Consider the following 26,642-nt stretch of genomic DNA (forward strand, 5'->3'; position numbering starts at 1 on the left):
GGCTGTGTCTCACTTCTCCCTTCAGACGGGGAGAACAGGCATCTTCCTTCCTCTGGAAGTCCCAACAGACCCCATGAAAAAGTGCTGGGTGAAGTGAACAGAACAGGGGGTGAGGAGGAAAATCACAGCCTGTTTCACCTGCCCCTCCTTCAGAGCATGGAAGTCTAGCATTGGTTAGGCTAGAGGTGGGAGGGGATGGGGGAGAGAAAGAAGGAAGAGTTACCAAAAGTAAACATAAGACAAGCAAAACCCTAGTGGTACAGATGGAAGACCCTGTTCCAGTAAAGCAGAGAGTCGGTTCCTCCTTCAGCTCTGCACTGCCACTGAGAAGTCTGAAGGTTGCAAAGGTGAAGGCGGGGAGGGCCAAGGAGGAGGGGCCAATCAACAAAACTGTGAGAACTGTTTAAATAGCTCTGCTAGAGCAGGACCAGGAGAGAAGGTTCTACAAGAGGTGCAGAAGTAAAACTGGAATTCTCAGAGCTACGGGGCTGGGGCCCACGCCTCTAAAGTCACCCTGCCGTCTGGAGAGGACAAGGGAGAAGACAGAAGGGATGACAAGCTGCAGAGGGTCGGAACCAAACGCTGGCATCGAGGGACGGGACAGGCAGGAGGCACGGGCCGAGGGATTAGGACAGCTGAGAGCCCAGGAGTCTCTCGATAGCTGCGTTGATGTCCCCTCCTGTGGCGATCAGGGCCTGCAGGTTGGCCTCACGATTGATGAAGCCCATGGAGTTGAGCTGCTCCAGCTGCTGCTGAAATCTCACTTCTGGCGTCTGCACCTGGAGGGGACAGGCCTTTTGAAGTGGGCACAGGACCAACGCCAGGGGGCCTATCTGATTCTGAGCATTTATAATGGTGAGAAGAAGACATCCTCAGAGTCAACCAATGGGGCAGGGGTCGGTGAGCTGCAAACAGAGGCCAAGGAGCCGGCGTCCCATGTCACTAAACAACTGTGTCATCATAAGACGGGGGGCATCTTTCTTAAGATTTCGAAGTAATGGATAGGCCTAGATCAGCCGATATTCCCAACTGCTTTCCATCAACACTCTGGAGATGTTAACAGGCAATCCAAAAGCCAAATGTTCTGTGGTTGATAAATACCACCTCCAAACCCCCTCCTTCCTGGCAGTCAACACACACACGGCCATAGTAAAGGTCAGAGAAGGGCCCCAGAAAAGCAAGAACCTGCTAATTGTGTTTAACCAATCAACAAACACGGTTATTTACGAAAGAGAAGGCTTTTCGTTTTTGACACTCCTATAAACATCTCCTGGAAATGTTTTCCCCAAGGCATGTTTAGGAGGCACTAGCCTAGATCATGAACAGAAAACTCAGAGCTGAAAGGAGCACAGCAATCACAGAGGCCCCCAACACGCAGTACAAGAGCCGTTTCCAATGCTCCGTGCTGTTTTTCATCACGGTCCACACAATTTAAGCTGGACTGGGCCTTGGGGATCCCTTCATCCAGCCCCCTCAGTGCCTTGCACAGAGCTGGGCACACTTACATTCCTGTTGAAAGGTTTTTCCCAGATGAGTCACAGAGGCCATAGAAGGGTTAAGGGGCTCATCCCTGCTCCTCCCCCAAACCCCAGGCCTTGACTATGTGGCCCACGGCTCTGGTCACCTCACCTCCCAGAATCCTCCTCTCTTGTCTCAGAGAGGGAGGCTACTTTAATTATCAAAAGGGTCCTCTGATATAAGCAGAAATGGTGTAACAGTAGTTACAGTGTAAATTCTGGAGCCAGCATGCCTCAGTTTGAATTTCAGCTCCATTACTTACTAGATATGCGACTCTGAGCAAGCCACTTAACCTCTCTGGGCTTTAGTTTTCCCCTTTTGTAACACAGAAATAATAATAATAGCTTCCTGGCAAGGCTGTTGTGGAGAGCCAAGTAAATGAGCTCTTATACATAAGGCACACAGACCAGTACCCAGCTGACCCAGTAAGTGCCATTACTAGTCTCATCTCCATTTCACAGCTGTGGAAACTAAACTTACGAAGATCGGTAACTTGCCCAAGGCTAGAAAGCAGCAGACCAGGAACCAAAGCCGGGTCTGGCTGACTCCAAAGCCTGCTCTGCTGTCTCCATTCGACCGCCACCCTGAATACTGCAGGGTCCCAGCGCCAGCCCCACTGCCCCGTGTACCTGTGAGTTCCCACTTCCAGCCAAAAGCTGGATCATCTGCTGCATGAGCTGCTGCTGAGCACTGGAGGCCCCTGTTGGAGAGGATGTGGCTGGCGGGGCTGGCAAGGAGGTGGGGGCCTCAGGCGCAGACCCAGCGTTGCTGCCTGTAGAGGAGGCTGGGGTCCGGGACATCCCAAAAGAGCCGAGGCTGCAGGCAGGAGAGACCGAGAGGTGGGAGATGGCCTCTGAGAAAGGGATGGCAGTGTGAGATCCAGAAGGAAAAGCAGTTGGAAGGAACAGGAAGAAGACCCTCAGAGACACAAGGGCTGCTCAGAGAGTGGCAGAGAAAGGGGTTGAGGGGGAGGAGTAGCCAGAACCTTGCTGCCCACCTGCCACCGACCCTCACCTGGGTACCAGTCCGGGGGCCTCAGTCTGCAAGGTCTGCAGTCCCTGCTGGATCTGCAGCAGCGCCTGCATGGCTCGGGGATTGGTAAGAATGGAGAGTGACTCCGGGTTCTGCATCTGGTGGGAAACAGCAGAGAAAGGCAACAGGAGGTACCAGGAGACAGGAGGCAGCCTAAACCCTGAGTCCAGAGCCAAGCGCGGCCCCTCCTTTAAGTTCCACCCACTGGGCCTCGGGGTCTACCCCGGCCCTCAACCTCTGCCGGTCTAGGCTCCTCACTCACCTGCTGCAGGAAGACTGGGAGCTGCAGGCGGAGCTGCTCCTGCAGCTGGGGGTTCCCCGCGAAGAGCGGCACGTTCACCATCATCTGCCAGGGTGAAGGCAGTAGGGGAGGCCTGGGCCTACCCACCCCCAGAATGCCCCCACGGCCTCATCTCCCTTGGCACCCCCTCCACTGCAGGAAATCTGGCCAGCTTTTCCAAGGCTCTCAAAGTATCCTGAAGGCCTGAGTGGGACAGTGAGAGGAAATGGAACTATACTCTGGACGAGGACGAGAGTCAGGAGCCAGTCTGACGAGGATGATGACAGCTAACATTTCCGAGTACGTAGGGCTTACTACGTGCCATGCCACGTTCTAAACACTTTATGGTATTAACTCAACGCTCACAACTCTCTGAGGCAGGAACTATTGTTATTACCATTTTACAGAGGAGGAAACTGGGGTTAAATAACTTGCTTGGCTCACGCAGCTAGGAAGTGGCAGAGCTCAATACAGAAACCCGGGCGGTCTGGCTCCAGAGCGTTTTGATCATCGCAAGCAACAGCCCCCAACACACTCCCCTCGTGCCAGTTCCATACCTGAGCAGCAAAGTCGGGGTTCTGGGCAAGCGTTTGCATCATGCTGCGCATGTAGGGGGCTGAGATCACATTCTGCATCAGCTGGGGGTTCTCAGAGATCTGCTGGAGGAGGGCCTGCATTTCCGGGCTGTTGAACATCCCTAAGACAAGACGGAAAAAACAAGAGAAAAGGGGTCCAGATGGAAACCAGATGCCTCACTTCCATCTACATTACTTCAGGCACTGAGTGGTTACAAAACTCAGAGAGGCAACGGTCAAATGGGCACCCAAGTACTGGGGCGTGGGTCCAAGTCTCTCTTGACTCCGAGGTCATCTCTCCCGGCTTTGTCCTGGCCCCTTCCCCAACTACTCTGCTAAGGACAAGCCAGTTTCAAACTGGATCTGATTCATGCCCCTCTGGACTGTTCCTGCCACAGGTCGGATGTCAGAGTTGGAAAGGATTTGACTAAAGATCATCCAGTTCAACGGTTTTCAAACTTGTCTTAGCAGCAGAGACCCTTTCCTCAAACCAAATCTCACTTGGAAACCAAGTATGTCAGTGGTCTGGTTGGAGCCGGGGCAGGAGGCCTGGAGCCTTTCACTTTTGGTCTTCCCTCATCCTGGAGATGGGCCAGAGCCCTCAAGACTCAGAAGTACAATTTTAAAACCATGGATCAGGTTCAAGTACCTTATTTATGAAATAAGCACATAGAGGGGAAGGGACTTTCCCAATCAAGATGCTCCCCAGGGTACAGAGAAATCAGAGCATCTACCACACATCCCTAGAGCCATATGTATAGTCATAGTCCAGACAAATGGGGCATCTCCCAGGGTTGTGCAGTGCATAACCTGCACCTCTGTACAAGGCAGCTCTGCACATCCCTCTCCCCCAGCCCACATCTACCTGCCCCCTGATTCCTCTCCCACACCCCATTCCCAGTCTGACCCATTTACTCTGGATAGTACCAGCAGTGTTGAAAGAGCTTAGGAAGTGGGGCCTGGTTTACTCATAAGCCTTTACTTAGGTCACTCCTAGGGACATCAGGACAGGGCCAGAACCAACCCTTACCCTGAGGGGTCGAGCCACTACTCCAGGCTACAGCGCCCCCTCTGTGGCTTCAATACAGTCTCACCTCTGTCTTCAATATTCTGGAGCAGTGTGAACCCCATTCAGTCCTGGGGCAGAGGGACTGCCCTGGTGACCCCACTAAGCTCCTTCCACCCTAGGACATACCTGACCCCAGGCTAGCCGCATTGATCCCAAAGGGGTTCGAGACTGTCGGGTGCACCTGGCTGGTCCCCGATCCTCCGGTGCCCTCCCCACCGGACCCGGGGGCCTGGGAGGTGGGGGGCGAGGGGCTCCAGGGGTTAGGGAGGGGCTCTCGATTCTCAGTCCGCAGAGGCTGGGAGGATGAGCTGTCGGAGTTCCCGGCCAGGGAAGAGAAGGGATTGTTGCCAAACTGGGAGGAGGGAAAGGTTTTGGGTTAAGGACTGAAACAAATCCTTAAGGGCTAGGCCCTTTCTTTCTTCTCACCTAATAGCCTCCCCTTCCCCGGGAAAGGGAGAGAGATCTAAAACCTTGGAGGTCCTCAGGTCAATTTCTAGCCCCACAATGGGCAACTTCACCCTCATCCTGCAGGGTGGGAGCTGCCTGCTGATGACTGGATAACTGAACCCCTCAGATAACTGGAAACATCACTTCTCCCCTGGTGGCTCTAAATATTTGGTATCTAATCTCCTCTGTGCTCTATAGTATCAATACTTTACACACACCTTTCCCACTGTGTAGTGAGATATTTGTTTTCCTTAGCTCTTAAGGGGCAGAGACGATGTCAGATTCACCTTTGCACCCCTGGCCCCTGACACTAGTAGGTGCTCAATAGGTAATTATTGGCTTGATGGGAGCTGGCTCTCTACTTCGACCCCCATCTGCCTCTAGCTCTCCCTTTTCCAGCCACCTTGGTCTAAGACTAACTCCACTGAACCCTCTCCCTCACCCCCAGGTCCCCCACGTGGCATTCTGTCCACCCAGGCACACCACAATGGAGCCCCTTAGTGGGCACACCTCTGGCTGAGCACACCTCTGGCTGAGCACACCTCCCTAGGTCTTCTCCTTCTGTTGCTTCCTCCATGTAATCTCCTCCTTCCCCTCCCTCCCCACAGCCTATCTCCTCAGACTGGCTGCTTCAGCTAAACAGTCCCCCTCAGCACCAGGCCCCCAACTATGTTATCCAGGATCGTCTCAGGGTCTGCACCCCACCATATGGTGGGCTGCCCACGGCAGCACCCACATGTCCTCCCTCTGGACCCGCCAACAGCCACGCAGGAGGTACCTGAGCAGCCTCAGCCCCTCCCCACCATGGAGTTTCGTATCCAGTCACTTTTCCTGTTTATTCAAAGTGGGTCGTGGGGACCAGGGTTGACCAAGGACCCTCCTGCTCTGAGCTGTGGTTCCTTCACCCTACCAGATACCTGTTCAGATAACAGGGATTGCAGGCCAGGGTTCATGCACCAGTTTCAGTCTTCGTCAACGTTTCAGATTTCCTGTTCAGGTAACTTGCCTAGCACCCAAACCCACCTAGTTCTGGGTCCTGCTTTGCTCTTCCCCATACACCCTAAGGCCTGAATTTCTTTCCCTGAACTCCCAAAAGTTATAATAGCTGCCATTTATTGAGCACCTACTATGTGCCTGACCCATTTATTCTAATGTTTACAATATCCCTCTAATACACCAGTTCTCAAAGTGTGGTCCTAGGACCCCTGCAAGGTTTACAAACCACTTTTATAATCCTAGGATGTTATTTGCTTTTTTCACTCTCATTCTCTCATAAGTATTCAGTGGAGTTTTCCAAAGGCTATGTAACATGTGACACTGCAACGGACTGAATGCAGAAGCAGATCTGAGAATACAGCTGTCTTGTAGTAAGCCAGACATTCAAGAGATCTGCAAAAAGGTCAAACAAGGCCATTCTTTCCTCTAAAGTTTTGTTTTGGAAAATAAAGTTATTTTTCAAAAGAATATGCTATTTATGTTAATGTATAATTGATTGTTATTTTTAAATGAGTTAATAAATAAATTTTTTTTTACTTCTCAGTTTTAATTTCAGATACAGTGAATATCAATAGCCCTAACCCACAAAAACAAAAGCTTCTGGAGTCCTCAATAATTTTTAAGTGCATAAAGGGGTTCAGAGGGGAATTCCCTAGCGGTCTAGTGGTTAGGACTCTGAGCTTCCACTGCAGGGGGCTCGGGTTCAATCCCTGGTTGGGGAACTAAGACTCCCGCATTACACACAGTGTGGCCAAAAAAAAAAAATTTTTTTTAAAAAATTAAACAAAAAATAAATAAAGGGGTCCAGAGACCAAAATGATTGAGAATACTGCTATAACACATTGTCTCCATTTTGCAAATGAGGAAGTGAAGACTCAGGGAGGTTAAGCAACTCACTTAAGGTCACACCACTGAAGTATGATGGAGCAAGTATTTGAATCCAGGTTTGTTGATGCCAAACGTGATGTTCTTTTAGTTGAACCAGTGGTTCACACACCTTAGAGTACATCAGAATTAGCTGGGTGCTTGTTATAACGCCTTGCTCAACTACCTGAATTTTTTTTTAACCAGGTACATACATTACTTTGATATACATTTTTAATTAAATACTTATATAAAATTAAACTTAAAATAAATTAATTTCTTTAAAAACTCACAGTTGATCCCTGTAGCACTTTCTAAAATTTGAAAGAGCCATGGCAAGAATAACCAAGAGGATGGTGAAGTATAAGCTGGAAGTGGGGAGGGGAGGTTCACCCTACCTGATGCCCAGACTTAATTAAGACAATGTGGCATCATCGTAGGGACAGGGTCAACAAGGCACGCTCATCTGTGGAGACTTGGTGTAGGGCAGAGACGGCATGAACAAGGAATCTGCTGGGATAGCACGGGCCACTCAGGATATGGTGCTTTTTCCTTTCCACAAGGAAGAAGGAACGTGAGGCCCCACTCTCCCACTTGGGTGCTGGTTGGGGATAGTGGGGCGTTCAGTCTGTGAAAGTCCATCAAGCTGTACACTTATGATATGTGCACCTTTCTGCAACTATATTATTCTTCAATAAAACATTTTTAGATTTTTTTTAAAAAACAAGTTTAAAATTATATGAACAGCATGATACCACTTCTATAAGGTTGAAAATATGCAAAACAAGGCCAGAGATTGTTTATGGATTCGTACATAGGTAATTAAAAGAATCGAAATGACAAACACCAACTTCAGGGTGGTAGTTAGCTCCGGAGAGGGAAAGAGAGGTATAAGATGGGGGAGGGGTATGTGAAGGCTGCAATTCTATGTGTAATATCTTATTTGCTAATGTTTAATACGGCTAGGAAAACATACAAAATACTAACAACATTTGTTAACTCTGGGGTGGAAAAGAGGTGGCTGGGAGATGGAAACAGCAGGATCCCTTGTATATACTTTTGTTGAGCCTGTATACCTTTCTATACTTTTTAAATACCCTTTTGTTTACTTTGTGTAACTTTTGAGTTTTGAAACAGGTAAATGTATACTGTATTTAGTGTAAGCTAAACTTTAAAAAAAGAACCCAAAAAGGCACTGAAACTATATATGGCAACATTTTAGGGCCACAAGGATACAAGAGAATGCTATACTTTTTGTATATTTGGAAAGAATTCTTAAAGCCTTTTTTAAAGTGTGTATTCCCAGGACTTGATTCCAGAGATTGACTCAATAAGTAGCTCAAAGGTGGGGACCAGGAATCTCATGGTTAACAAGCTCCCCAGGTGATTCTGATACAGGTGATCTGTGGACCACACTTGAGACACACTGTGCTAGGGCTGGCTGTTTGACCCCAGGCCTGCCCCACAACCTCTGAGCCCTTGGTGCAAGAAGTTTGTCAGAACAATGTCAAATCCCTTGGATACTACCCACTGCCCACTCCCCTAGGGAACTCTGCTATCTTCTGCCCTAGTGCCTCAGTCCCATGCAAGTTGGACCATCCCTGGCTATGCAGCGTGAGAACCACTTTTAAGCCAAGGCCCACCCTCAGGGGGCTAGGGAAGGAAAGAGGAGCAGACAGCACCTCAGTCTTGCCTGGGTCTGGGGTAGGTAATCCTGAGTCCAGACTGCCCTCCCACAGCCCAGCCCCTGGCCCCACCTGTTCCCGGGCAGCACTAAACATGGGCTCCTGGATGTCCGTGTACATGCGGCGGAGGGCATTATACCCTCCAGGGATGCTCTCCAGGTTGCTTAGGGCCCGGTCCTGGTTCCGCATCATCTCCTGCATCATGGCTGGATTCCGAGCAAGCTCCATCGTCTGGTGGAAAAGGGAAAGAGAGAGAATGGCCCTGGAACCAGGGGATCACCAAGCTTGGAAAAGAGTGGGCCCTGATGAGGAGGTCTGCATCAGGACCAGGGTCCAGGGCCTAGGAACTGACCCATAGTGGCAGGGAGTAGGGTGAACTGGACTTCCTTCCTCTACTGTCACCTTGGCTCTAACCCTGTCTCCGTATGGGTATTCTGGTTGACTTTTGGGGGTACAATGATCCCAGATGGGGTGAGGGCAGCAGCTTCCCTCCCTCAGGTTCAGAGGATCCTCAGAAGTGTCAGGGAGCAAAAGGAAGTTGAATAAGAAAGGACATGAGAAAAAAGAAGAAGCAAAAGAGAAAATTAACATCTACTGAGCAGTTATGACATACAGGCACTGGGCTAAGTACTTTACAGAATTCAAATCATTTAATACCCACAATAACCATCCCATGTAGGTATTTCTGTCCCTATTTAGCAGATGAGAAAATAGGCTCAGAGACTCATTGCCTGGGACACACAGCCAGTTAGTGGTGGAGACAGGGTTCAAGGCCAGATTGGTCTGTCTGACCGAGACCAGACTATGGCTTCTGGTAAATGACAAGTTGGGGAGGGAAAGGATTCAAGCTGGGACAATGCTACCAACACGTTCTAGATCTCACCCCAGGTCTTTGGCCTCACTGAATCTTGAGAAACAGGATGGGGGCTTTCTCTTGGGAACCAATGGCTCACTTTCAATAAGGAGGGGGTGACCTATGTCAGCTCTAGGGGACAGCAGTACATAACAGATAAAATGAGCATAGCTGCTTCTTGTTCCCATCCAACTTGGAATGCCTTCCCTGTCCTTCTTCCCAAATTTGCTCCACACTTGCCTCTTCGAAGACACTTTTATGTCTATGATAAGATTCTGATCTCTTATCCCACAATTCGTTCATTTAATAAGTACTTATTGAGTGACTACTATATACCAGGCACTGTCCTAGGCAGTGAAAAAAACACTTGCAAATCCTTGCCCTCTGGAACTTATCTTCTGGTGAGTCTAGCACTAGTGTCCACAGCTCTGCTGAGATCGTTTACCCTCGTCCCATCCCCTGGTGGATGGCCACGAGATGGAGCTCCCAAAGACCAACACCAAATCACCCCCCCTGGGTCTCCCTTACCCACCAGGCCCTGTCCAGACACAATGCTCCCCAATCCTCCTATTATCTTTCATTCCCAGGCCTTTGTACTTGCTGTCCCTCAGCCCTGAATACTCTTCTCTTTTTCTTCCTCTGGTACATTCTTCCTCTTTTGGGTCTCTGCTTGGGTGACACTTCCTTTAGGGCCTCCTCTGAGCCCCAGGTAGGATCAGGAGCCCTTCTGTGTGCTTCTAGGGGATACTGTGACTATCTCTATAATAGCACCGACCACACTTTATTATGACAGCCTGCTCACTTGTCCCACTTCCCTTTGAGACCAGAAGTTCCTGGAAAGCTAGGCCTATGTCTTTTCATCACTGTACCCCCAGGGCTCAAAACATGGCTGCTGAATGAATGAATGAATGAACAAGTCAAGGTAGGACAAGGTGGGAAAAGGCCAGGCAGGGCACAGCTGGGCACCAGGTGCCCTCCACAATCCCAACCTTCTCTCAGACCCACCTGCCTCATGAGCTCAGGGTTGTTGAGCATATGGCTGATCTCGGGGTTCCGCTCCATCAGCTGCTGCATCTGGGGGTTGGCCATGATCATGTGGCGCATCAGGTCGGGGTTAGACATCATGTCCTGGACCAGGGGGTTCTCCATGATCTGCGACAGCATCTCAGGATTGGACATCAGCTGCCTCTGCATCTGCTGCTGCAGCTCCATGAAGTTGGCAGAGCCCAGGCCCAGGCTGCCCAGGCCCAGGATGCCCCCAAAGCCAGCTGGGGGGAGGGGGCAGGGTCACGGTCTGTCACAAGACTCTTCCCCTACCTGGCCAGAGCCACTGAAGTCAAGTCTCCAGGATGGGCCCCTTCTGCTTCTCACATCTCCCTTTTCCAATCATTTCCACAGCCCCAGCCCTGATCCACTGCTGGCAAAGAGATGTGAGCCTACTAGACTGAGACCTCTTTGATGGCCGAGGCTGACAGGCAGGCACAATACTGAGCACAGAGAGGGTAACCAGTGATGGCCTACTGCATGAGCAAATAAATATTCCCCAACGGGCTACTGTTGGACCCACCTTTTTCCCAAACTCCAATATCTTTACCCAGGGTTCCCCACATGCCCAGCCCCATTTCTCCCCTCACTCTTTTTTTGTTTGTTTGTTTTTTGCGGTACGCGGGCCTCTCACTGCTGTGGCCTCTCCCGCCGCGGAGCACAGGCTCCGGACGCGCAGGCCCACGGGCCCGGCCGCCCCACGGCGTGTGGGATCCTCCAGGACCGGGGCATGAACCCGCGCCCCCTGCATCGGCAGGCGGACTCCCAACCACTGAGCCACCAGGGAAGCCCCTCTCCCCCTCACTCTTAACATTTTGCCATGCTCTCCTCTTCTGGGAAGCCCTCACAAACTGGTTTCTTCCCCCTCTTGGCTCAAGTACCAATGTCTGGACCCCTATGTCCAGGGGTCCCCAATCCCCATCAAATCAGGAGCAGGGACCATATTTTCCCCTCTTGGCTCTCCCACAATCCACAGCCCAAAACAGGACAGTGCCTTCCACCCTAAAGGCTTACAGAGTATGGATGCAGTGGCACTGGGAGGTCCCTCCCCAGTCCCTGGGGAGGTACCCCCGCCACTGCTCCTTCGGCTTCCACTGCCAGTATCCGAAGTGGCACTGCCAGAAGTGGAGGGCTGGGCAGAAGTGGCGGGTGAAGCAGGCGTGGTGGAGGGCGCTGAGGCTGGGTCTGGAGTGGAAGGGGAAGAAGCAGTGGCAGTAGCCGGATCTTGAACCCTGAGGACAGAAAGAAAAATCCCAGTTGAAGTGAACACAAAAGGGAAGACAATGATTTCTATGCTTGCTGTGCAGGTACAGCCGTAACCCAAGCCACCTCCTAAGCAACCTTGAGGCTGGGGCAGGGTGATGCTGGGGGCAGTCAGTAAATCAGACAGAGGAAGAGAGGAGCGAGTATCCTCTATCTTCAGGGTATTCAGGGAGAGGTAAATCAGGTTCCCTTCCCCTGCAGATGAGATCACAGGGCTTCCTGGCAATCCATCCAAGAGCCACCTTCCTGGGCCTTGGCATAGGCCTTAGATGTACAGTTGAACAATGGGTGAGAAAGTATCAGATGGGGAAAAAAATGCCCAATCCCAAGCTGGACCTGCTCCTCTCCTGAACTTACTTCTGAGGGGTCTTGATGACCAGATGGACAGTGAGCCCATCCTTGATCCCATGCTGGTTCAGTGTGTCCCCATCCTTGAGGATCTTGCCTGCGAAGATCAGGACCAGCTGATCCTGCTGAGCCTTAAATCTCCGGGAGATTTCCTCTTTGAACTGTGATCAAGAGGCAAAGGTCACTGTGGAGGCTGCCTGGGCTCGTCCAACCAGGGACCCTGCCTCTTCTTCAAAGCCTCTGCATTCCCTTGCCCCCATCTCTAGTCGTGGGAAGTCCTTTCAGCAGTCCTGACTGCATCCCTCCAGCTGCAATAAGCAGCTCCTTTCTTAACCAAGGGGTGGACCAGTGAGAAGCTCCTCTCAGCTCTACCCCAGGGTTTCCCACCCTAGAAAGCCCTTGCTTCTATCTGCCACTCCTTCTTCAGTCCATCCACCCAGTTCCCTGTGAGCATACTACCTGGGCAGTTCTCTCCATCCCAACTCCTTCAACAGCCTTGGGCCCAGGCCCTATCTCCCTTCAGCCTTCTCTTTCCTCTCTTTATTCCCAGTGTTCCTGTAACAACTACAACAAATAGATCCCATTTATAACGGCACTAACTATTCACTAGTTAAGAGTCTAAGTCCCATGAGATACATGTTAATTATTATCTCCATTTTAAAGATGAGAAAACTGAGGATCAGAACAGTTAGGTAACTTGCTCTGGGCAGACTGGAACTCAGGTCTTGACATCAAAGCCCAGGCTCTTAACCAAACACATGGGGCCACCCAATTAGGGCTGATTTCAAATTCAGCTTTGCAGGCAAAAATTATTTAAATTCTGGAATGTAGTCATTTTATAAGGTGGGGGGAGGGGCAATGACGGCACTAAAGGCTGGCTTGGGGAGAGTTAGACTCCCCAAATCTATCAGCAACACCCCTATCAACCCAACCAAACCAAACCCACACTCTAAGTAAAAAGAGTGCACTTGTTAAGCAAAGGCAGCTTCCAGATCCCTCCCTTCCAACCAGACGCCTATCTTAAGCCCCGCCTCTGTGAAATTCTGGAGCAGCCACAGGGTGGTGGTGAACACAGGCAATATTCCCTCATTCACTCATTCAACACATTTTTATTGAGCACCTACTGCACACTGTGTAAATCCCAGAGGGGCTGAGAATCAAATGTAACCACCTTGATTGGAAAGAGTAGGAAACATCCGGGCAGAGGGAAATCCTACCCCCTGGCCGGGCGTGAGAATGCTGGGCGTTCTCTGAGGCGCACAGTAGCAGCCCGGAGCTCTCCCCCAACCTGCGCCTCCCGCCCGCTCAGCTCCTTGCCCGGCCCCCACTCTGACTCGGCGCCTCGAACCCCGACCAGTAACTGGGGCGAATACTCCCCTCAAACCCAGGGTCCTTCCCCCTTCCCTGTGCAAGGTGTCCTCTTCGCACTCTCCACCACGCCCCCAGCCCAGGCCACAAGGCAAATCCCCGGCCTCCCTTCCCCAACACGCGCCACGCTCCCCCAGACCACCCCCGCAGGACGCCCCCTACCCTCCTGCCCTTCCCTTCCTCTCCTCCGACTGCGTGCTGGGCCCCCGCCCTCCTCTCCCCGGCCCTCCCGTACGCCCCACCGTCTCAGAGCCACCCCCCTCTTCGCAGACCCCTCCTCCGCGCTCACCCCCACCCCCGCCACCCGTACTACCTCTTTGACCGAGGCTCGATCGCAGATCACAATTTCCTCCTTGTCCTTGGGGGTCTTGACGGTGACCCGAATGGGGGGCCTCGTCTCGGCCCCGCTCGGCTCCGCCATGCCGCCGCCGCCACCCGGCCGCCCGCCAGCCCGCCCCGGCTCCTCCTTCTCCCCGCCCGGCCGGCCGTCCGGGCTCGGCTCCGGCGCCTCCAACACTCCCCTCTCCCCTCCCCTTCCCAAGGTTTCACCGCCCCCTCCGGACCAGCCTCAGCCACAGCGCCCCGGGCGGACTGGGGGGGCCACTGCAGCGGGGTCCGCCCAGGACTGAGCCCGGGGTCCGGCAGCTTGGACAGGGCCTTGCTGGGCTGCGGCCCCCGAGGGGTTCGGGGCGGAGGCGGGGCGTGTCCGTCACTGCGGGACGGGGGCCGAACTAGCCCGCCCGAGCCGAGTTGAAGTCCACCCGGGCCCAAAGCTGCCCCTGCCCCTCCGCGGGTTAAGTCCCGTTCCGGGACAAAGGACTTTCTGTGTCGCCGCTTTATCTCCGTTCCCTGTGATAACTGGTCTTTCTCGGGAAGCCCGAATTCTTTCTAGGCCTGAGACCTCTCCCGACTTTGAGGTTGAATTTTCCCACTTCTGGACGTCCACCTAAAACCTTGTCTCTAGGATTGACTTTATTCCCTTGAGAGTAGTGGCCTGCCCGAAGTCTATTAAGTACAGTTCTAGAGACCTGAATTTTGCCTGCGTGGCCCTTCTGAGCCTTGGTTTCCTCAATAGTATCTATCGCCTCATCTCACAGAACTGTGCATAATGTAGAAATTTACTTTGAAAAGTAACCAAAGGTGTGCCCGACAAATATAGGGATTTTATTTTCTTTTAACTACTGAATCGTGAATTGTCAGGCGGATATGACTTTTCTCTGCCCGAGGGGGTTAAATGTCCTTCCAGTACTGCCTCTGTCCTTTTTCTCCCGCTCTTTTCCCCCATAACCGCGTGGTCGCACTGGAAAAGCGAACTGTAGTTCCCAGGGTGCCTCGCGAAATCGCAAAGAACTACAATTCCCAGGGTACTCCGCGGTGGGGCGGGGTTGAGTCAGAACCACACAGCCAGGCCAGAAAACTACAACTCCCAGGGCGTTCCGGAGCAGGGCAGCTGGACTACGGGAAGCGGCAGGCGGAGGGCAGCAGTAGGGAACTCGGGTATCTGGGTGCAAAAGCCTAGGGATAGGAGCCGCAGGCATGCTGCGTCCCAAGGCTTTGACTCAGGTGCTAAGCCAGGCCAATACTGGAGGCGTCCAGAGCACCCTGTGAGTGCGGACCGAGAACCCGAGTGGCGAGCACTGGCGTGGGGCAGCGCGCGACTCTCCGAGGGAGGGGTGGGGAAGGGAGGAGGTGGCAGAGGGAGCAGCAGCTAGGTGAACCGGCCGGAGGGCCCCTCTCGAAAAGAGAAACCGACGTACTGGGTGCTCGGGGCATGTTGTAGCACACACTCAGCCCAGACGCTTGCTTTCTAGAAGGGCCAGTGGAGGGAGTTAGGATGGGAGCCCAGGCGTTTGACTCCCCGTCCTGAGCACGTTGATATCCCTCCTGCTCCTTCGCCAGGCTGCTGAATAACGAGGGATCTCTGTTGGCCTACTCCGGTTACGGGGATACGGACGCCCGGGTCACCGCTGCCATCGCCAGTAACATCTGGGCGGCCTACGACCGGAACGGGAACCAAGCGTTTAATGAAGACAATCTCAAATTCATCCTCATGGACTGCATGGTATGGAGAAGGGAGCCACTTCCTCTTTCTCTAAGGGCATCCCCAAGGGGCGACCTGGACCCCATCCTGGATGGTTGGAGGGGCAGGGACAGGATCTCTGGAAGATTACTAAGAGTCGGTCTGCAGCAGCATTTATAATAGGCAGGACCCTATGCATCAAGTGGTGATGAGAAAGGAGTCCTGGACCTGAGGTCTGGCTGGGGTTCTGGTCTCAGCCAGCCACTTATCATTTGTGGAACCTTGGGTAAGTCACTTAACCTCTCCGGGCTTTCTTACCACACCTCCAAGGTGAAAACAAAATCGCCATCACCACACCATGCACACAGGGTTGTTGTGATCAAATGAAAGGGTGGATATAAACTGTAGAGTGATATGCAGACACAAAGTGTTGTCATCTGAGATTCACAGACTCAGAAGCATGGCAGAATCTCCAGACCCTAGTCCAATCCCTTCAGTTTACAGAGGAACTCGATGCAGTCCAGAAAGGGGAAGTGGCCATTAGACTGTGAACTTCTTGGAAACAGAAGCTGTCTCATTCACCTTTCTATCTGTTCAGTCAACAAATTTTTAGATCCCTGCAGTGTTCTCAGGACTGGGGAAAAAGTAGCAAACAAGACAGACAAAAACTACAGCCCTAATGCAGCTTACAGTCTTACATAGGCCTTAAATTAAGTAAAATATGTATATTCATAAAATAAGTTCGTAAATATGTTTTGTAACATATGTATGTAAGTGTAAAAAGTAGTATGTTAGGTATTGAAAATGCTGTGGAGAAAAAGCAAAAAGGAAGTGAGATAGGATGTTTGTGTCAAGGACTGTCTCACTGAAAAGGTGACATCTCATCAAAGATCTAAAAGATCTAAAGGAAGTTGGCAAGCCATGTGGCTCTCTGGGTTAAGAACATTTCTTTCTTTTTTTTAAAATTAATTTATTTATTTTTGGCTGCATCGGATCTTCGTTGCTGCGCATGGGCTTTCTCTAGTTGCAGTGAGAGGGGGCTACTCTTTGTTGAAGTGCACAGGCTTCTCATTGCGGTGGCTTCTCTTGTTGTGGAGCACAGGCTCTAGGCACTCAGGCTTCAGTAGTTGTGGCTCGCGGGCTTTAGAGCGCAGGCTCAGTAGTTGTGGCTCGTGGGCTTAGTTGCTCCGCAGCATGTGGGATCTTCCTGGACCAGGGCCCAAACCTGTGTCCCCTGCATTGGCAGGTGGATCCTTAACAACTGCGCCACCATGGAAATCCAAGAACATTTCTGATAGAGAGAACAGTAAGTGCAAACGCCCTGAGGCAGAATGATGCCTGGTCAGAGATCAACAAAGTTGAAGTGGCTGGAGTAGCATGAGAATGGGAGAGGTTAGTAGATGAGGTACCCAGAGAGGCAGGGGGTGCAGCACCTGCTTCCAGGCACACAGTGGATGCTTAGTGAAAGTTTGCTGAACCAAATTGAAAAAGCCCCAAGACTGAACTCTCCAGGAAGGATTTCCACTGTAATTCAGCCACCTACCTCTTCCTCACTCCCTCCTTAACCAAGGATACTAGTTCCACTGATGATTCCTAGGGTGCCTACCCTAGAGCTGGTGCTATAAGGGCAATAGCTTTCAAATGTTCTGACCACAACCCAGCCATAAGAAATATATTTTAAGTCAGAGTCCAGTAAAACGAAAGTTTCATGAAACAGTACTTCCCTTACTATATGCAATATACTTCATTTCTCTTCTTTTTTTTGGCCGCGCCGCACAGCTTGCGGGATCTTAGTTCCCCGACCAGGAATTGAACCTGGGCTCCAGCAGTGATGGCGCCGAGTCCTAACCACTGGACCACGGAATTCCCCTTCTTTTTCTTTTAATGCTGATCAACTTCTTAATTGATCTGGGGTCAGTTAACCCTGGGGCCAAACCTACAGTTTGAAAAACATTACGTTGGGTAGTGAGGAGAAGTATAAGTTGGGTTACTGCTCTCCCCTTACCATAATGATAATAACTGTATAATAAGCCATAATAATAACATCACCCATCTGGACAGCCCTTTGCAGATACAAAACTCCTTCCTGTATATTAGCATCTTCACCAGCTGGAGTGAGGTACGGGTTACAGAAAGAGTAACTGAGCTTCTGGGAGATTGAGTTTCCCAGGGCAACTTGGTTAGTAGGTGGCTGTGCTGAGGCTGGAATGGCCTCAGAACTTCACGTCCAGGTCTGTGGCCAAAGTCCCCCAGCAGAAGCTCCTGCTGTGCCCAGGACATGGAAGGAAGATACAGTCTCTCTCAAGAAGAGCGCATGGGGGAAGCGGGCAAAGGGTGCAAGCAGAGCGTCACATCCCCTGATATCACCCCCACCAGGAGGGCCGTGTAGCCATCACTCGAGTGGCCAACCTTCTACTGTGCATGTATGCCAAGGAGACTGTTGGCTTCGGAATGCTCAAGGCCAAGGTGTGTATGTGCCCATCCCTGTAAAACCCTGGGCCCAGCCTTCATGCTGCGTCATTGTGTCCACTCCCATCCCCACCACCTTCCCGGAGTCGTTCTCGTGTCACCCAATTCAAGTCTGGTGCGGGCTAACACTGGAGGCTGGGGGCTGGGGGCTCGGCATTAGGAGTAGACCTGAATTTAAGATCCCTCCAATGGCAGGCCTTGTGTGGGACTGGTTTCTCCTCCCTTTCTCGCAGGCCCAGGCCTTGGTGCAGTACCTGGAGGAGCCTCTCACCCAAGTAGCAGCATCGTAATGGGTGTTGGTGGAAGCAGGGGTTCAGAAAAGAGAGATGACCTTTTGGAGGGGCAGGGCGCCCTGGGGAAGCCTTCCTGGATGTGGAGGGTTGGGGGGACTTTGTTCTTCCCAAGAATAAACTTCAACTCCTGTCTTGTGTCTTGGCTGCTTTCTTGGATGGGGGGGAATCAGAGGAGATAGGAAGGAGCAGGGATTGCTTATAAGGTTCTTCATGTTTTGCAAGTGAGGGGCTTCCCACTCACTCCTTCTCCACGACCTCCAACACCAAAAGGTTATTGGCAGTGATGCCTCAGGTCCCTTGGCCTCTCCAGCGGTGTGACCTCACCAGGCCGCCACCACTCAGAGAAGAATCTTACCCACCTGTTGGCAAAACTTAGGGAGTGGGCTTCCCTGGTGGCGCAGTGGTTGAGAGTCCGCCTGCCAATGCAGGGGACGCGGGTTCGCGCCCTGGTCCGGGAAGATCCCACATGCCGCGGAGCGGCTAGGCCCGTGAGCCATGGCCGCTGAGACTGCGTGTCTGGAGCCTGTGCTCCGCAACGGGAGAGGCCACAACAGTGAGAGGCCTGCATACCGGAAAAAACAAAGCAAAACAAAAAAAACCTTGGGAGTGAGCTGAGAGGAACAAGGGGCTGGTGGGGGTCATGTTGGACAGAGAGAAAACAGGGCGTGGGAGTTCAGTGTCCTTCAGTCCTGAAGTCCCTTGGGGGACACCTTTTCTACTCTTGGTTGGGAGAGTGCCCCCTAGCGGCCTACAAGGGCCACCCCTTCCCTCTTCTCCAGGCATTCACAAGCTCACACAGACCTTCTCCAGATCAGGAAGCCCTTTGCAGACAGGAGGGCTTCACTCTGAAGCCTCAGGTCCTGGGGAAGGAGTAGAAAAAATCCAGAAGTCCTGTCCCTGCACTCAGACCCCTCACCTCATCTGCTGTTTCTGCCCCAGGTCTCCCCCTATCCAGTGTCCTTAGAACAAGGCTGGACGGGGAGCTACCAGCCCCTTTCCTAGTGCTGTAGGAAGGGACCCATCCCAGGCAAGCAGGTAGGTTGCAAGTTCCAGCTCCACCCAGGATGAGAAACTGCCCATCCCAGGCCCTGGGCTGTCAGGGAGCGGCAGAAGTTGCTATATCTAAGATGCACCTCCCAGAGCTCTGCGCTGCAGCAGGGTGACCCCAGCCCCTCCTCACGACAGCCCTTCCTCTTGTGCCCCCAGTTACCCCTCACCGCAGGCTCTGCGGAAAAGCGGGAGGCCGAGTAGCTTCCTGCTCCCCAAGGGACTATTTCTCACTCACTGGTGGCTGGGACCCCCATGGCCACAGGTCCCAGGAACCTAGCAACGCGAATTCTGTCCTCTCAGCTGGTTCTGTGAAGGTCCTGTCCCTGTCCCAGCTGCCTCCGTTGTCACTCCCTTGAGCCTGCCTGCTGCCTGCTTGCAGGAGCCCAGGCTGAGAGCAGACACCCAACCTGTCTAACCTGTCTGACGTCATTGTCTCTCCACCCACCTGGGCCCCAGGTCTCCAGCCACTCACTGTTCCTGTTCTCAGCTTCCGTCCTCTCAGCTTCCTTACAGCACCGCCACCTGCCAGAGCTGAGCCCCCCTAGGCCCTGGCTAGCCTGAAGTCGGCCCTCGATCCCTCTGGCTGCAGAAGTCTCTTTACTCCCGATGAGAGGAAGGCCGGATCCAGGTCTCTTGAGAGCTGAGGGTTGAGGGCATTGAACCAACGCACAGACCCGTCACCTCTGCCCTCGAAGACACTTGTGCCCTCCATGTGGAGCCAAGATGGGGAACAGAAACGAGGAAGATTATAACTTTGTCTTCAAGGGTGAGTCGGGGTCCGTAGAGAAAGAGGAACGCCTGAGAGAGACCCAGGAAGAGCACAACAGAGCCAGAGGCCCCTTCCTGCTTTTTAATCACTTAGCAGGACCTACCTCCTAGGGCTCATCATTCCTTTGGATAAGAAAGAAAGCCTAAGGAGTGGGGGAGGGTCTGTTTACTGGCGCTGCCAGAATGCTCTAGTAAATAATGCTGATCACCCCTTAATGGTACCAAGTTAGGCTCCTCTGCCCTGTTCCTAATGGAAGTCCAAACCCCTAGGAATAGTCAGCCACTGCAGCACCAGAGATGGAGGATTCCCTCCTGAGAAGAAGGGGAAACAAGCCGACTTAAGAGGAAGAAAGTCACCTTTCTAGGCAACTGTACAGGAAAGGAGAGATAGGATAGATCTATCCCGTCGTAGCGCTGGAGAAAGCCATAGGGAAGATGTAATGATTGGGAGAAGGGTCTAATAGAACCTGGAGGACCCCCAGCACCATGGCTTTCCTTGGGCTTGAATACCAGGAACTGGGTTCAACTTGGCTGTCCCTGGAAGCCCACATGTATCTTTCCTGCTCCTTTATCTCGCCCCTGTGTTTGGTCAGTCTAGTGTTCCCCACCCCCACCTGCACACCTCCTTCAGGGCAGGGTGGACTGGCTGCCCTATGGTTCCCACCCCACCCCACTGCCTCTCCCAGCCACTGCCCCTCCCAGCTACTGCCCCGCCCTCACTTGAGCTGGGACTCTCAGTCGACCAGGGGTTGGGGAACCTGTACTCCCAGCATCTTTCCCAGGAAGGGAGACAGAGTAAGGGTTAGCAGTAGACTGGGGCAATACTACTCCTATCGTTTATTGAACCCTTGCTGTGTGCCAGCCAGTGGCTCATTAATCACCATAACAGCCCCAAAATTATCTTTCATTTTGAAAGCAAGAGTTTAGATCTCAGCCCTGCCGTTTACGAGTTATTACAGGTTGGGGTCACTAGAAGCAGACACTGAGAAGTTTGGGGCGTAAGATGTTTATTGTGGCTCAACAGCAGTGAAAGGAAGAGGCAGGACGCAGGATTGGGCAGAGGGAGAAGTCACACTACAAGGCAAGATCACAAAGCCTTGGCCGAGGGCAGGCAGCTCTGGGTTCCCCTCGCCTTGCTTGGGCGCTGCGTGCGGACTGCCCAGGAAAGGTATGACCTCAGGTGAGGCTGCCCTCTGCGTCAGAAGCAGATGCTGAAGGAGCCAACAGCTGAAGGCTGTGTGCTGACTGCACTGCCTGCGGCTGGGGGCAAGTCCTTCCTAGAAGGCTCATCTGAGCAGCACAGCTCGTGTTTACCACACTAGCTGTGCCATCTTGTGCAAATCATTTAACCCCCCTGTAAAAATGGGTGATACTAATAATGGTACTTGCCTTATGGCATTGTTGTGAGGATTAAATGAGTTAATATGTGTAAAGCCTTCAGGATGGTGCCTGGCACACAGTAGGCGCTCAATAAATGTTAACCATTAGCATCTCCATTTTACAGATGAGGATGAGACACAGAGCAAATAGCTTACAAAAGGTCACTAAGTCAGTACTCAAACCCAAGTCTGTCTGACTCCAAAGCCCTTGCCCTGAGCCCCTTTGGGGCCTGAGGATAGGGCTCAGAGCACACCCACTGGGAGGGATGAGATGGGGATGAGGTTCCCAGTAGGGGAGAGGCAGGAACACACACACACACACACACACACACACACACACACACACACGTCCATACAACCTCTTACCCACACACACACATATAGCTCCCAGCTCTTTCCTGCACTAAACAAATAGGGAATTTTTTAAGTTGGAGGGGGCCTTTATAGGTTTTATAAACAGGGAAACTGAGACCCAGAAAAGGAGAGCCACTTGTTCAGGGTCACACAGCTAGTCAGAGGCTGAGTGGGGACCAGCACCCAGAATATGTGGTGTCCAGTCCTGGGGTGCCTGCCTGCCTTTCCAGAACCACCCTGGGTAGCTCAGGGCCAGTGCGATTATGAGCTGTACTTACAGCAGCCCCACATTCTAACCCCAGTCCCAACTCACCCATGGTGAGTAAGGCTGGGCCCTGGATGCTGCCCTCCAGCCTAAAGGCTCTTCACAGCCCCGCTGGTGGCTCCTTGTCCCTGAAAACATAAAGGTAAAAGCACTGTTCCACCAACAACAATAACGACAGTAACAGTTTTGCACACTCACTATATCCTGGGCAATATCTCATTTACTTCTTGCAACAATCCATAAGATAGATGCTATTGTTATTACCACTTTTTCATAAGAAAAAGGTCAGAGAGGATAATAGCTTGCTGAAGGACACACATAGCTGGTCCCACACCCAGTCCCATGGTCTTAACTATACAAGACTGCCCCTTCTTGGGGACAACTGGATCCTAACTTCTTGTACACATACGCCCATACCTTTCCCCCACCTACAGATGTGTCACCTGCCAAACTTTCTCCTCACCCACACTTCTGTTCACACCTCTGCTCCCCACGCAGAGACACACAAACCTCCCACTTGTCCTTCCAGCTCGTATACATAGAAACACGCACAATGTTCTCATACTCCCCCACCCAGAAATGTGCAACCTCCCCCCAGGCCCCCACCCAGAAATGTGCAACCTCCCCCCAGGCCCCTACCCTCCCTCCTTCCTCACAACCCTGAATGCCAATACCCACAAACAGCCCATAGACGTCACTCCATCACCGTATTCGCAGGTTGACTCTGCAGCCACGTCACAACACACCAGGCCTAGAACTCTTAAACAGCCTGTTTCAAACTCTCAGCCCTTCTGCCCCACGATGGATGCATTCATGTAGAGTTGCAGACCCTAGCCTCTGCCAGGAGACCTGGCTCCCTTCTCAGTTTTCTGAGCTCAGCTCCCCTTTTCGGATGGGCAGACCCTCCAAGCTCAGCCCTTATCTCTCCACTCCTTCAGTGGTGCTGATCGGCGAGTCAGGCGTGGGGAAGACCAATCTGCTATCCCGATTCACTCGCAATGAGTTCAGCCACGACAGCCGTACCACCATCGGGGTTGAGTTCTCCACCCGCACTGTCATGCTGGGCACCGCCGCTGTCAAGGCTCAGATCTGGGACACGGCTGGCCTGGAGCGGTACCGAGCCATCACCTCGGCGTGAGCTGGGGTTGGGGGTCTCCTGGGGCGCGGGGGTGCTGGGGAAGTCAGGGCACACCTCTGGAGGAGAGGTGGAGGAGGAGAAGGAGGCAAGGACACTCAGCAGCAAGTTTCCTGAATGGGACCACAGGCCACTGCACCCGAGTCAGGAGACGTGAGTACTGTGAGCTACAAACAGTCTGAGACAGGCTGCAGTGATACTGACTGCTGGAAGTAAACACAAGGGTCATCGCCACCACTTACTTAAGTATTTGCTATGTGCCCAGGAAGGTACAAGGCACTTGGGCACATTGGGCACATTGGGCATTTTATGTAATCCTCAAAGTACCACAGGAGTAGGGTGCTATCATTAATTCCTCTTCGAGAAGTTTGAGTCTCAAGCAGATGAGATCAGGGTGCAGCTGGGATGGGGGCAGGTTCCGCGATCAAGAGCACCCCCTCACTTCTCCACAGTGCTTTGCACTTGGCAGCCTTCACTCTCTAACCACAAGGTGAAGGGCTGGACCCCTCAGCTGCATTTTACAAAGACTCAGAGGACATAGAGGAACGTAGGTCTCCTGACACCAGACACAGAGTGTCTCCCAGTCAGTGTCAGGCCAAAGGTGGTGTGTGTGTGCGTGTGTGTGTGTGTGTGTAGTGGGGGACAGCACAGGAGTCAGGGGCTTTGTTTATACATACCCATTACTCTTAGACTGGTCACCTGACTCTTTTTTTAAAACGTTTATTTTATTTATTTTTGGCTGTGTTGTGTCTTCGTTGCTGCACACGGGCTTTCTCTAGTTGCAGTGAGCGGGGTCTACATTTCATTGCGGTGCACGGGCTTCTCATTGCGGTGGCTTCTCTTGTTGAGGAGCACGGGCTCTAGGCGCGAGGGCTTCAGTAGTTGCGGCTCACGGGCTCTAGAGCGCAGGCTCAGTAGCTGTGGCGCACGGGCTTAGTTGATCCGCAGCATGTGGGATCTTCCCAGACCAGGGCTCAAACCCGTGTCTCCTGCATTGGCAGGCGGATTCTTAACCACTGCGCCACCAGGGAAGTCCTGGTCACCTGACTCTTACGAGCCTCAGTTGACTCTTCAATAAAATGGGAGTAATTAGATACCACCAGTCTGAAGAAGCTCCATCTAACTCCAAGAGTGAGACTGGATGCTTGCAAGGATGCCTCAGATGATAGGGGAGATTTAGCTAGTCCTAGGAAGATGGCCATGAGAGAGAAGACACTGTGGGTCAAGATCTTAGAGGTGGGACATCTAGGAGGCTGTCTTGACCAGAGCCCTGGTATACATTGGTGAATAGCAGGGACTAAAATCAGAAAAAAAGACCTGGAGAAGCAGAAGGGCTAGGAAGGAGGAGGGAGCCAGTGGTTTTGGAGAAGGGAGGTGAGTCTTCGGAGGCTCCAAGACCAGTATCCCTGGAGGGTGCTCAGCTTCAGACATGGGAGCTTTGGGCTGCCCTGTGCGGTTTGGGTCTCTGGACTCTAGTTTTCATATTTCCCCATCTCTGGTACTCATCTCTGGCTTTTGGCTTGAGGGCTCTGCTCTGAGGCTGGGCCTGATGGCCCTGACCTTGCCTCTGTCCACCCCACTACCCCTGACCCAGGTACTATCGTGGTGCGGTGGGGGCCCTACTGGTGTTTGACCTAACCAAGCACCAGACCTATGCCGTGGTGGAGCGCTGGCTGAAGGAGCTCTACGACCACGCTGAGGCCACGATCGTCGTCATGCTCGTTGGTAACAAGAGTGACCTCAGCCAGGCCCGAGAGGTACCTACTGACGAGGCCCGCATGTTCGCTGGTGAGAGCCCACCGTGACCCAGCCTGACCCCTCCAGCCCTGCCGATGCAATCCCAGATCCCACCTCCCCAGCCCCTGTTCCCACCGTAGGGCTCCGGCCTGGACGTCCTCCGCAGGATCCCCTACCTCTATCCCATCTTCCTCAGAATCTCCTAGACCCTCCCCTCTGTGACCCTGTGTCCCTCTTTATGTCCCACCACTTGCCCTGAGATTGTCTTTATGGGCAATTATTCATAGTAGGTTTTAGGACAGCCCACCCTGCGATGCTCAGAGATCTTAAGTGTAGCAGGTGGGCTCCCCTTGACCACCTGCAGTCACACTTTCCCCAGGCTTTCTGGGGTTTAGAGGCAACAAGATACAGTGGTTAAGGGTGTAGGCTGTGGAGTCCCATGGCCTAGCTTCACATCTCTTGGCCAATGACTAGCTGTGGGACACCAAGCAAGTTCTTTATTCATTCTCTCTGTTTCTGGGCTTCAGTTTCCTCTTCTATAAGAAAGGGTTAGTATTCAAACCTACCTCACAGGTTGTTTTAAGTTTTATATGAGCTACACATGCCAAGGGTTTAGTGCATAGCAAATGTACATGGTAAACATGAAGTAAATATTATCGCGTTGGCCCTCCACAGCTAATGGTGTGCTTCCTTTCCTGTCAGAAAACAATGGGCTGCTATTCTTGGAGACCTCGGCCCTGGATTCCACCAACGTTGAGCTGGCCTTTGAGACTGTCCTCAAAGGTAGAGCCTCTGCCATTCGGCAGGCACCCCATCCCATCCGTGAGCCTCTGTGGACAGTGTGAGGAACGCAGACACCCAGCCCTCGCCCGCCCCAGCTGATTCCTCAGCCCCTCTGTCGACCCCCAGCCTTCTTAGAGCCTCCCTAGTATGCCCCCCACCCCCTCAGCTGGAGCTTAGGGGAATAAGCAGAAGGCCACACTTACCAGGGAGCTGAGTCTTAGCCCTTCTCCACCCACGTAAGTAGAAGGGACCCAGGTGCCCAAACTCCTCTTCCTTCTAGCGGAACCCCCCGTGTTCAGAAAGGGGCACATACAGTGTGTATGCAGAGGGCGGGCTCTAAATCTTCATCTGACCTGACCACTGCCCTCTGCCCTCACAGAGATCTTCGCCAAGGTGTCCAAGCAGAGGCAGAACAGCACCCGGACTAATGCCCTCACCCTGGGCAGTGAGCCGGGCCCTGGTGAGAAGAGGGCCTGTTGCATCAGCCTCTGACCTGCCCCTGCTGGTGCTCTGGTGTCCCCCATTCCCACCCCAGATCCAGGAGCTTTCCCTGCCCTGTGGTTCCAGATGTCAGAGTGGCCGGTCCTTGTTCGCAGCCCCGCAGAGCTCTAAGGTCTTCATGCGCTGCCCCTCCTCCCCACATATCTCTATTATCGGTCACCCCCTCACAGACTAGGGCCCCCCAATAAAGCTGTGTTTTGTATCAAGACCTGGACATCCTGCTGCTTCCTTGTGCCTCCCCTTCATCTCTGGCCCAGTTCCCCTCCCCCTCCCCCTCCCTCCATCCTCCCCACCATACACTGCCCCCCAGGGCCAGCTGCCTCTGGAGTCCTGGAGTCTGGGGACAGTGCCAAGGGGGTGGGAGGGGCCCGCCCTTCCCTCTGCCAACCCCCAGGGCAGGTAGGGGAGGGAGGACAGCATGGCAGAGAGGGGGTATCTGGAAGGCAAGACAAAAGGAAACCATCGGCGGGTACCATCTGGTGCCCAGGGCCCTGGTGCCAAGAACTGAGGGCACTCCAATGCCAGGGGTGAGGGGAGGAGGCGGGA

General features: G+C 52.7%; 3 protein-coding genes across 5 annotated transcripts; 2 read left to right on the forward strand and 1 right to left on the reverse strand.

Moving 5' to 3' along the window:
* Window positions 1-626: 626 nt before the first annotated feature.
* Window positions 627-13,772, reverse strand: UBQLN4 (ubiquilin 4). Of its 2 annotated transcripts, none has more exons than XM_065879185.1 (11): window positions 13,656-13,772; window positions 11,984-12,135; window positions 11,438-11,595; window positions 10,325-10,587; window positions 8,539-8,697; window positions 4,601-4,826; window positions 3,388-3,527; window positions 2,813-2,896; window positions 2,533-2,648; window positions 2,148-2,334; window positions 627-779 (listed from the first exon to the last, which is right to left on the reverse strand). In XM_065879185.1, the coding sequence occupies exons 1-11, from the start codon at window positions 13,761-13,763 to the stop codon at window positions 627-629; spliced, it is 1,746 nt and encodes a 581-aa protein (XP_065735257.1). In that variant the 5' UTR covers window positions 13,764-13,772. The 2 variants fall into 2 exon arrangements, with proteins under 2 accessions (XP_065735257.1, XP_065735251.1); XM_065879179.1 differs by having other exon boundaries at window positions 11,378-11,595.
* An 897-nt stretch (window positions 13,773-14,669) lies between these two features.
* Window positions 14,670-18,258, forward strand: LAMTOR2 (late endosomal/lysosomal adaptor, MAPK and MTOR activator 2). Of its 2 annotated transcripts, XM_065886994.1 has the most exons (4): window positions 14,670-14,946; window positions 15,242-15,404; window positions 17,739-17,828; window positions 18,065-18,258. In XM_065886994.1, the coding sequence occupies exons 1-4, from the start codon at window positions 14,879-14,881 to the stop codon at window positions 18,119-18,121; spliced, it is 378 nt and encodes a 125-aa protein (XP_065743066.1). In that variant the 5' UTR covers window positions 14,670-14,878; the 3' UTR covers window positions 18,122-18,258. The 2 variants fall into 2 exon arrangements, with proteins under 2 accessions (XP_065743066.1, XP_065743074.1); XM_065887002.1 differs by lacking the exon at window positions 17,739-17,828 and having other exon boundaries at window positions 14,879-14,946; window positions 18,065-18,121.
* Window positions 18,259-19,660: 1,402 nt separating this feature from the next.
* Window positions 19,661-26,302, forward strand: RAB25 (RAB25, member RAS oncogene family). The gene is made up of 5 exons (XM_065878226.1): window positions 19,661-19,940; window positions 22,879-23,074; window positions 24,670-24,863; window positions 25,515-25,595; window positions 25,975-26,302. Exons 1-5 carry the CDS (start codon window positions 19,898-19,900, stop codon window positions 26,085-26,087), a joined length of 627 nt encoding a protein of 208 aa, XP_065734298.1. The 5' UTR covers window positions 19,661-19,897; the 3' UTR covers window positions 26,088-26,302.
* Window positions 26,303-26,642: the final 340 nt, after the last annotated feature.

The sequence above is a fragment of the Phocoena phocoena genome, chromosome 1 (genome assembly GCF_963924675.1).
Source record: "Phocoena phocoena chromosome 1, mPhoPho1.1, whole genome shotgun sequence".
In the NCBI taxonomy this organism is placed as follows: domain Eukaryota; kingdom Metazoa; phylum Chordata; class Mammalia; order Artiodactyla; family Phocoenidae; genus Phocoena; species Phocoena phocoena.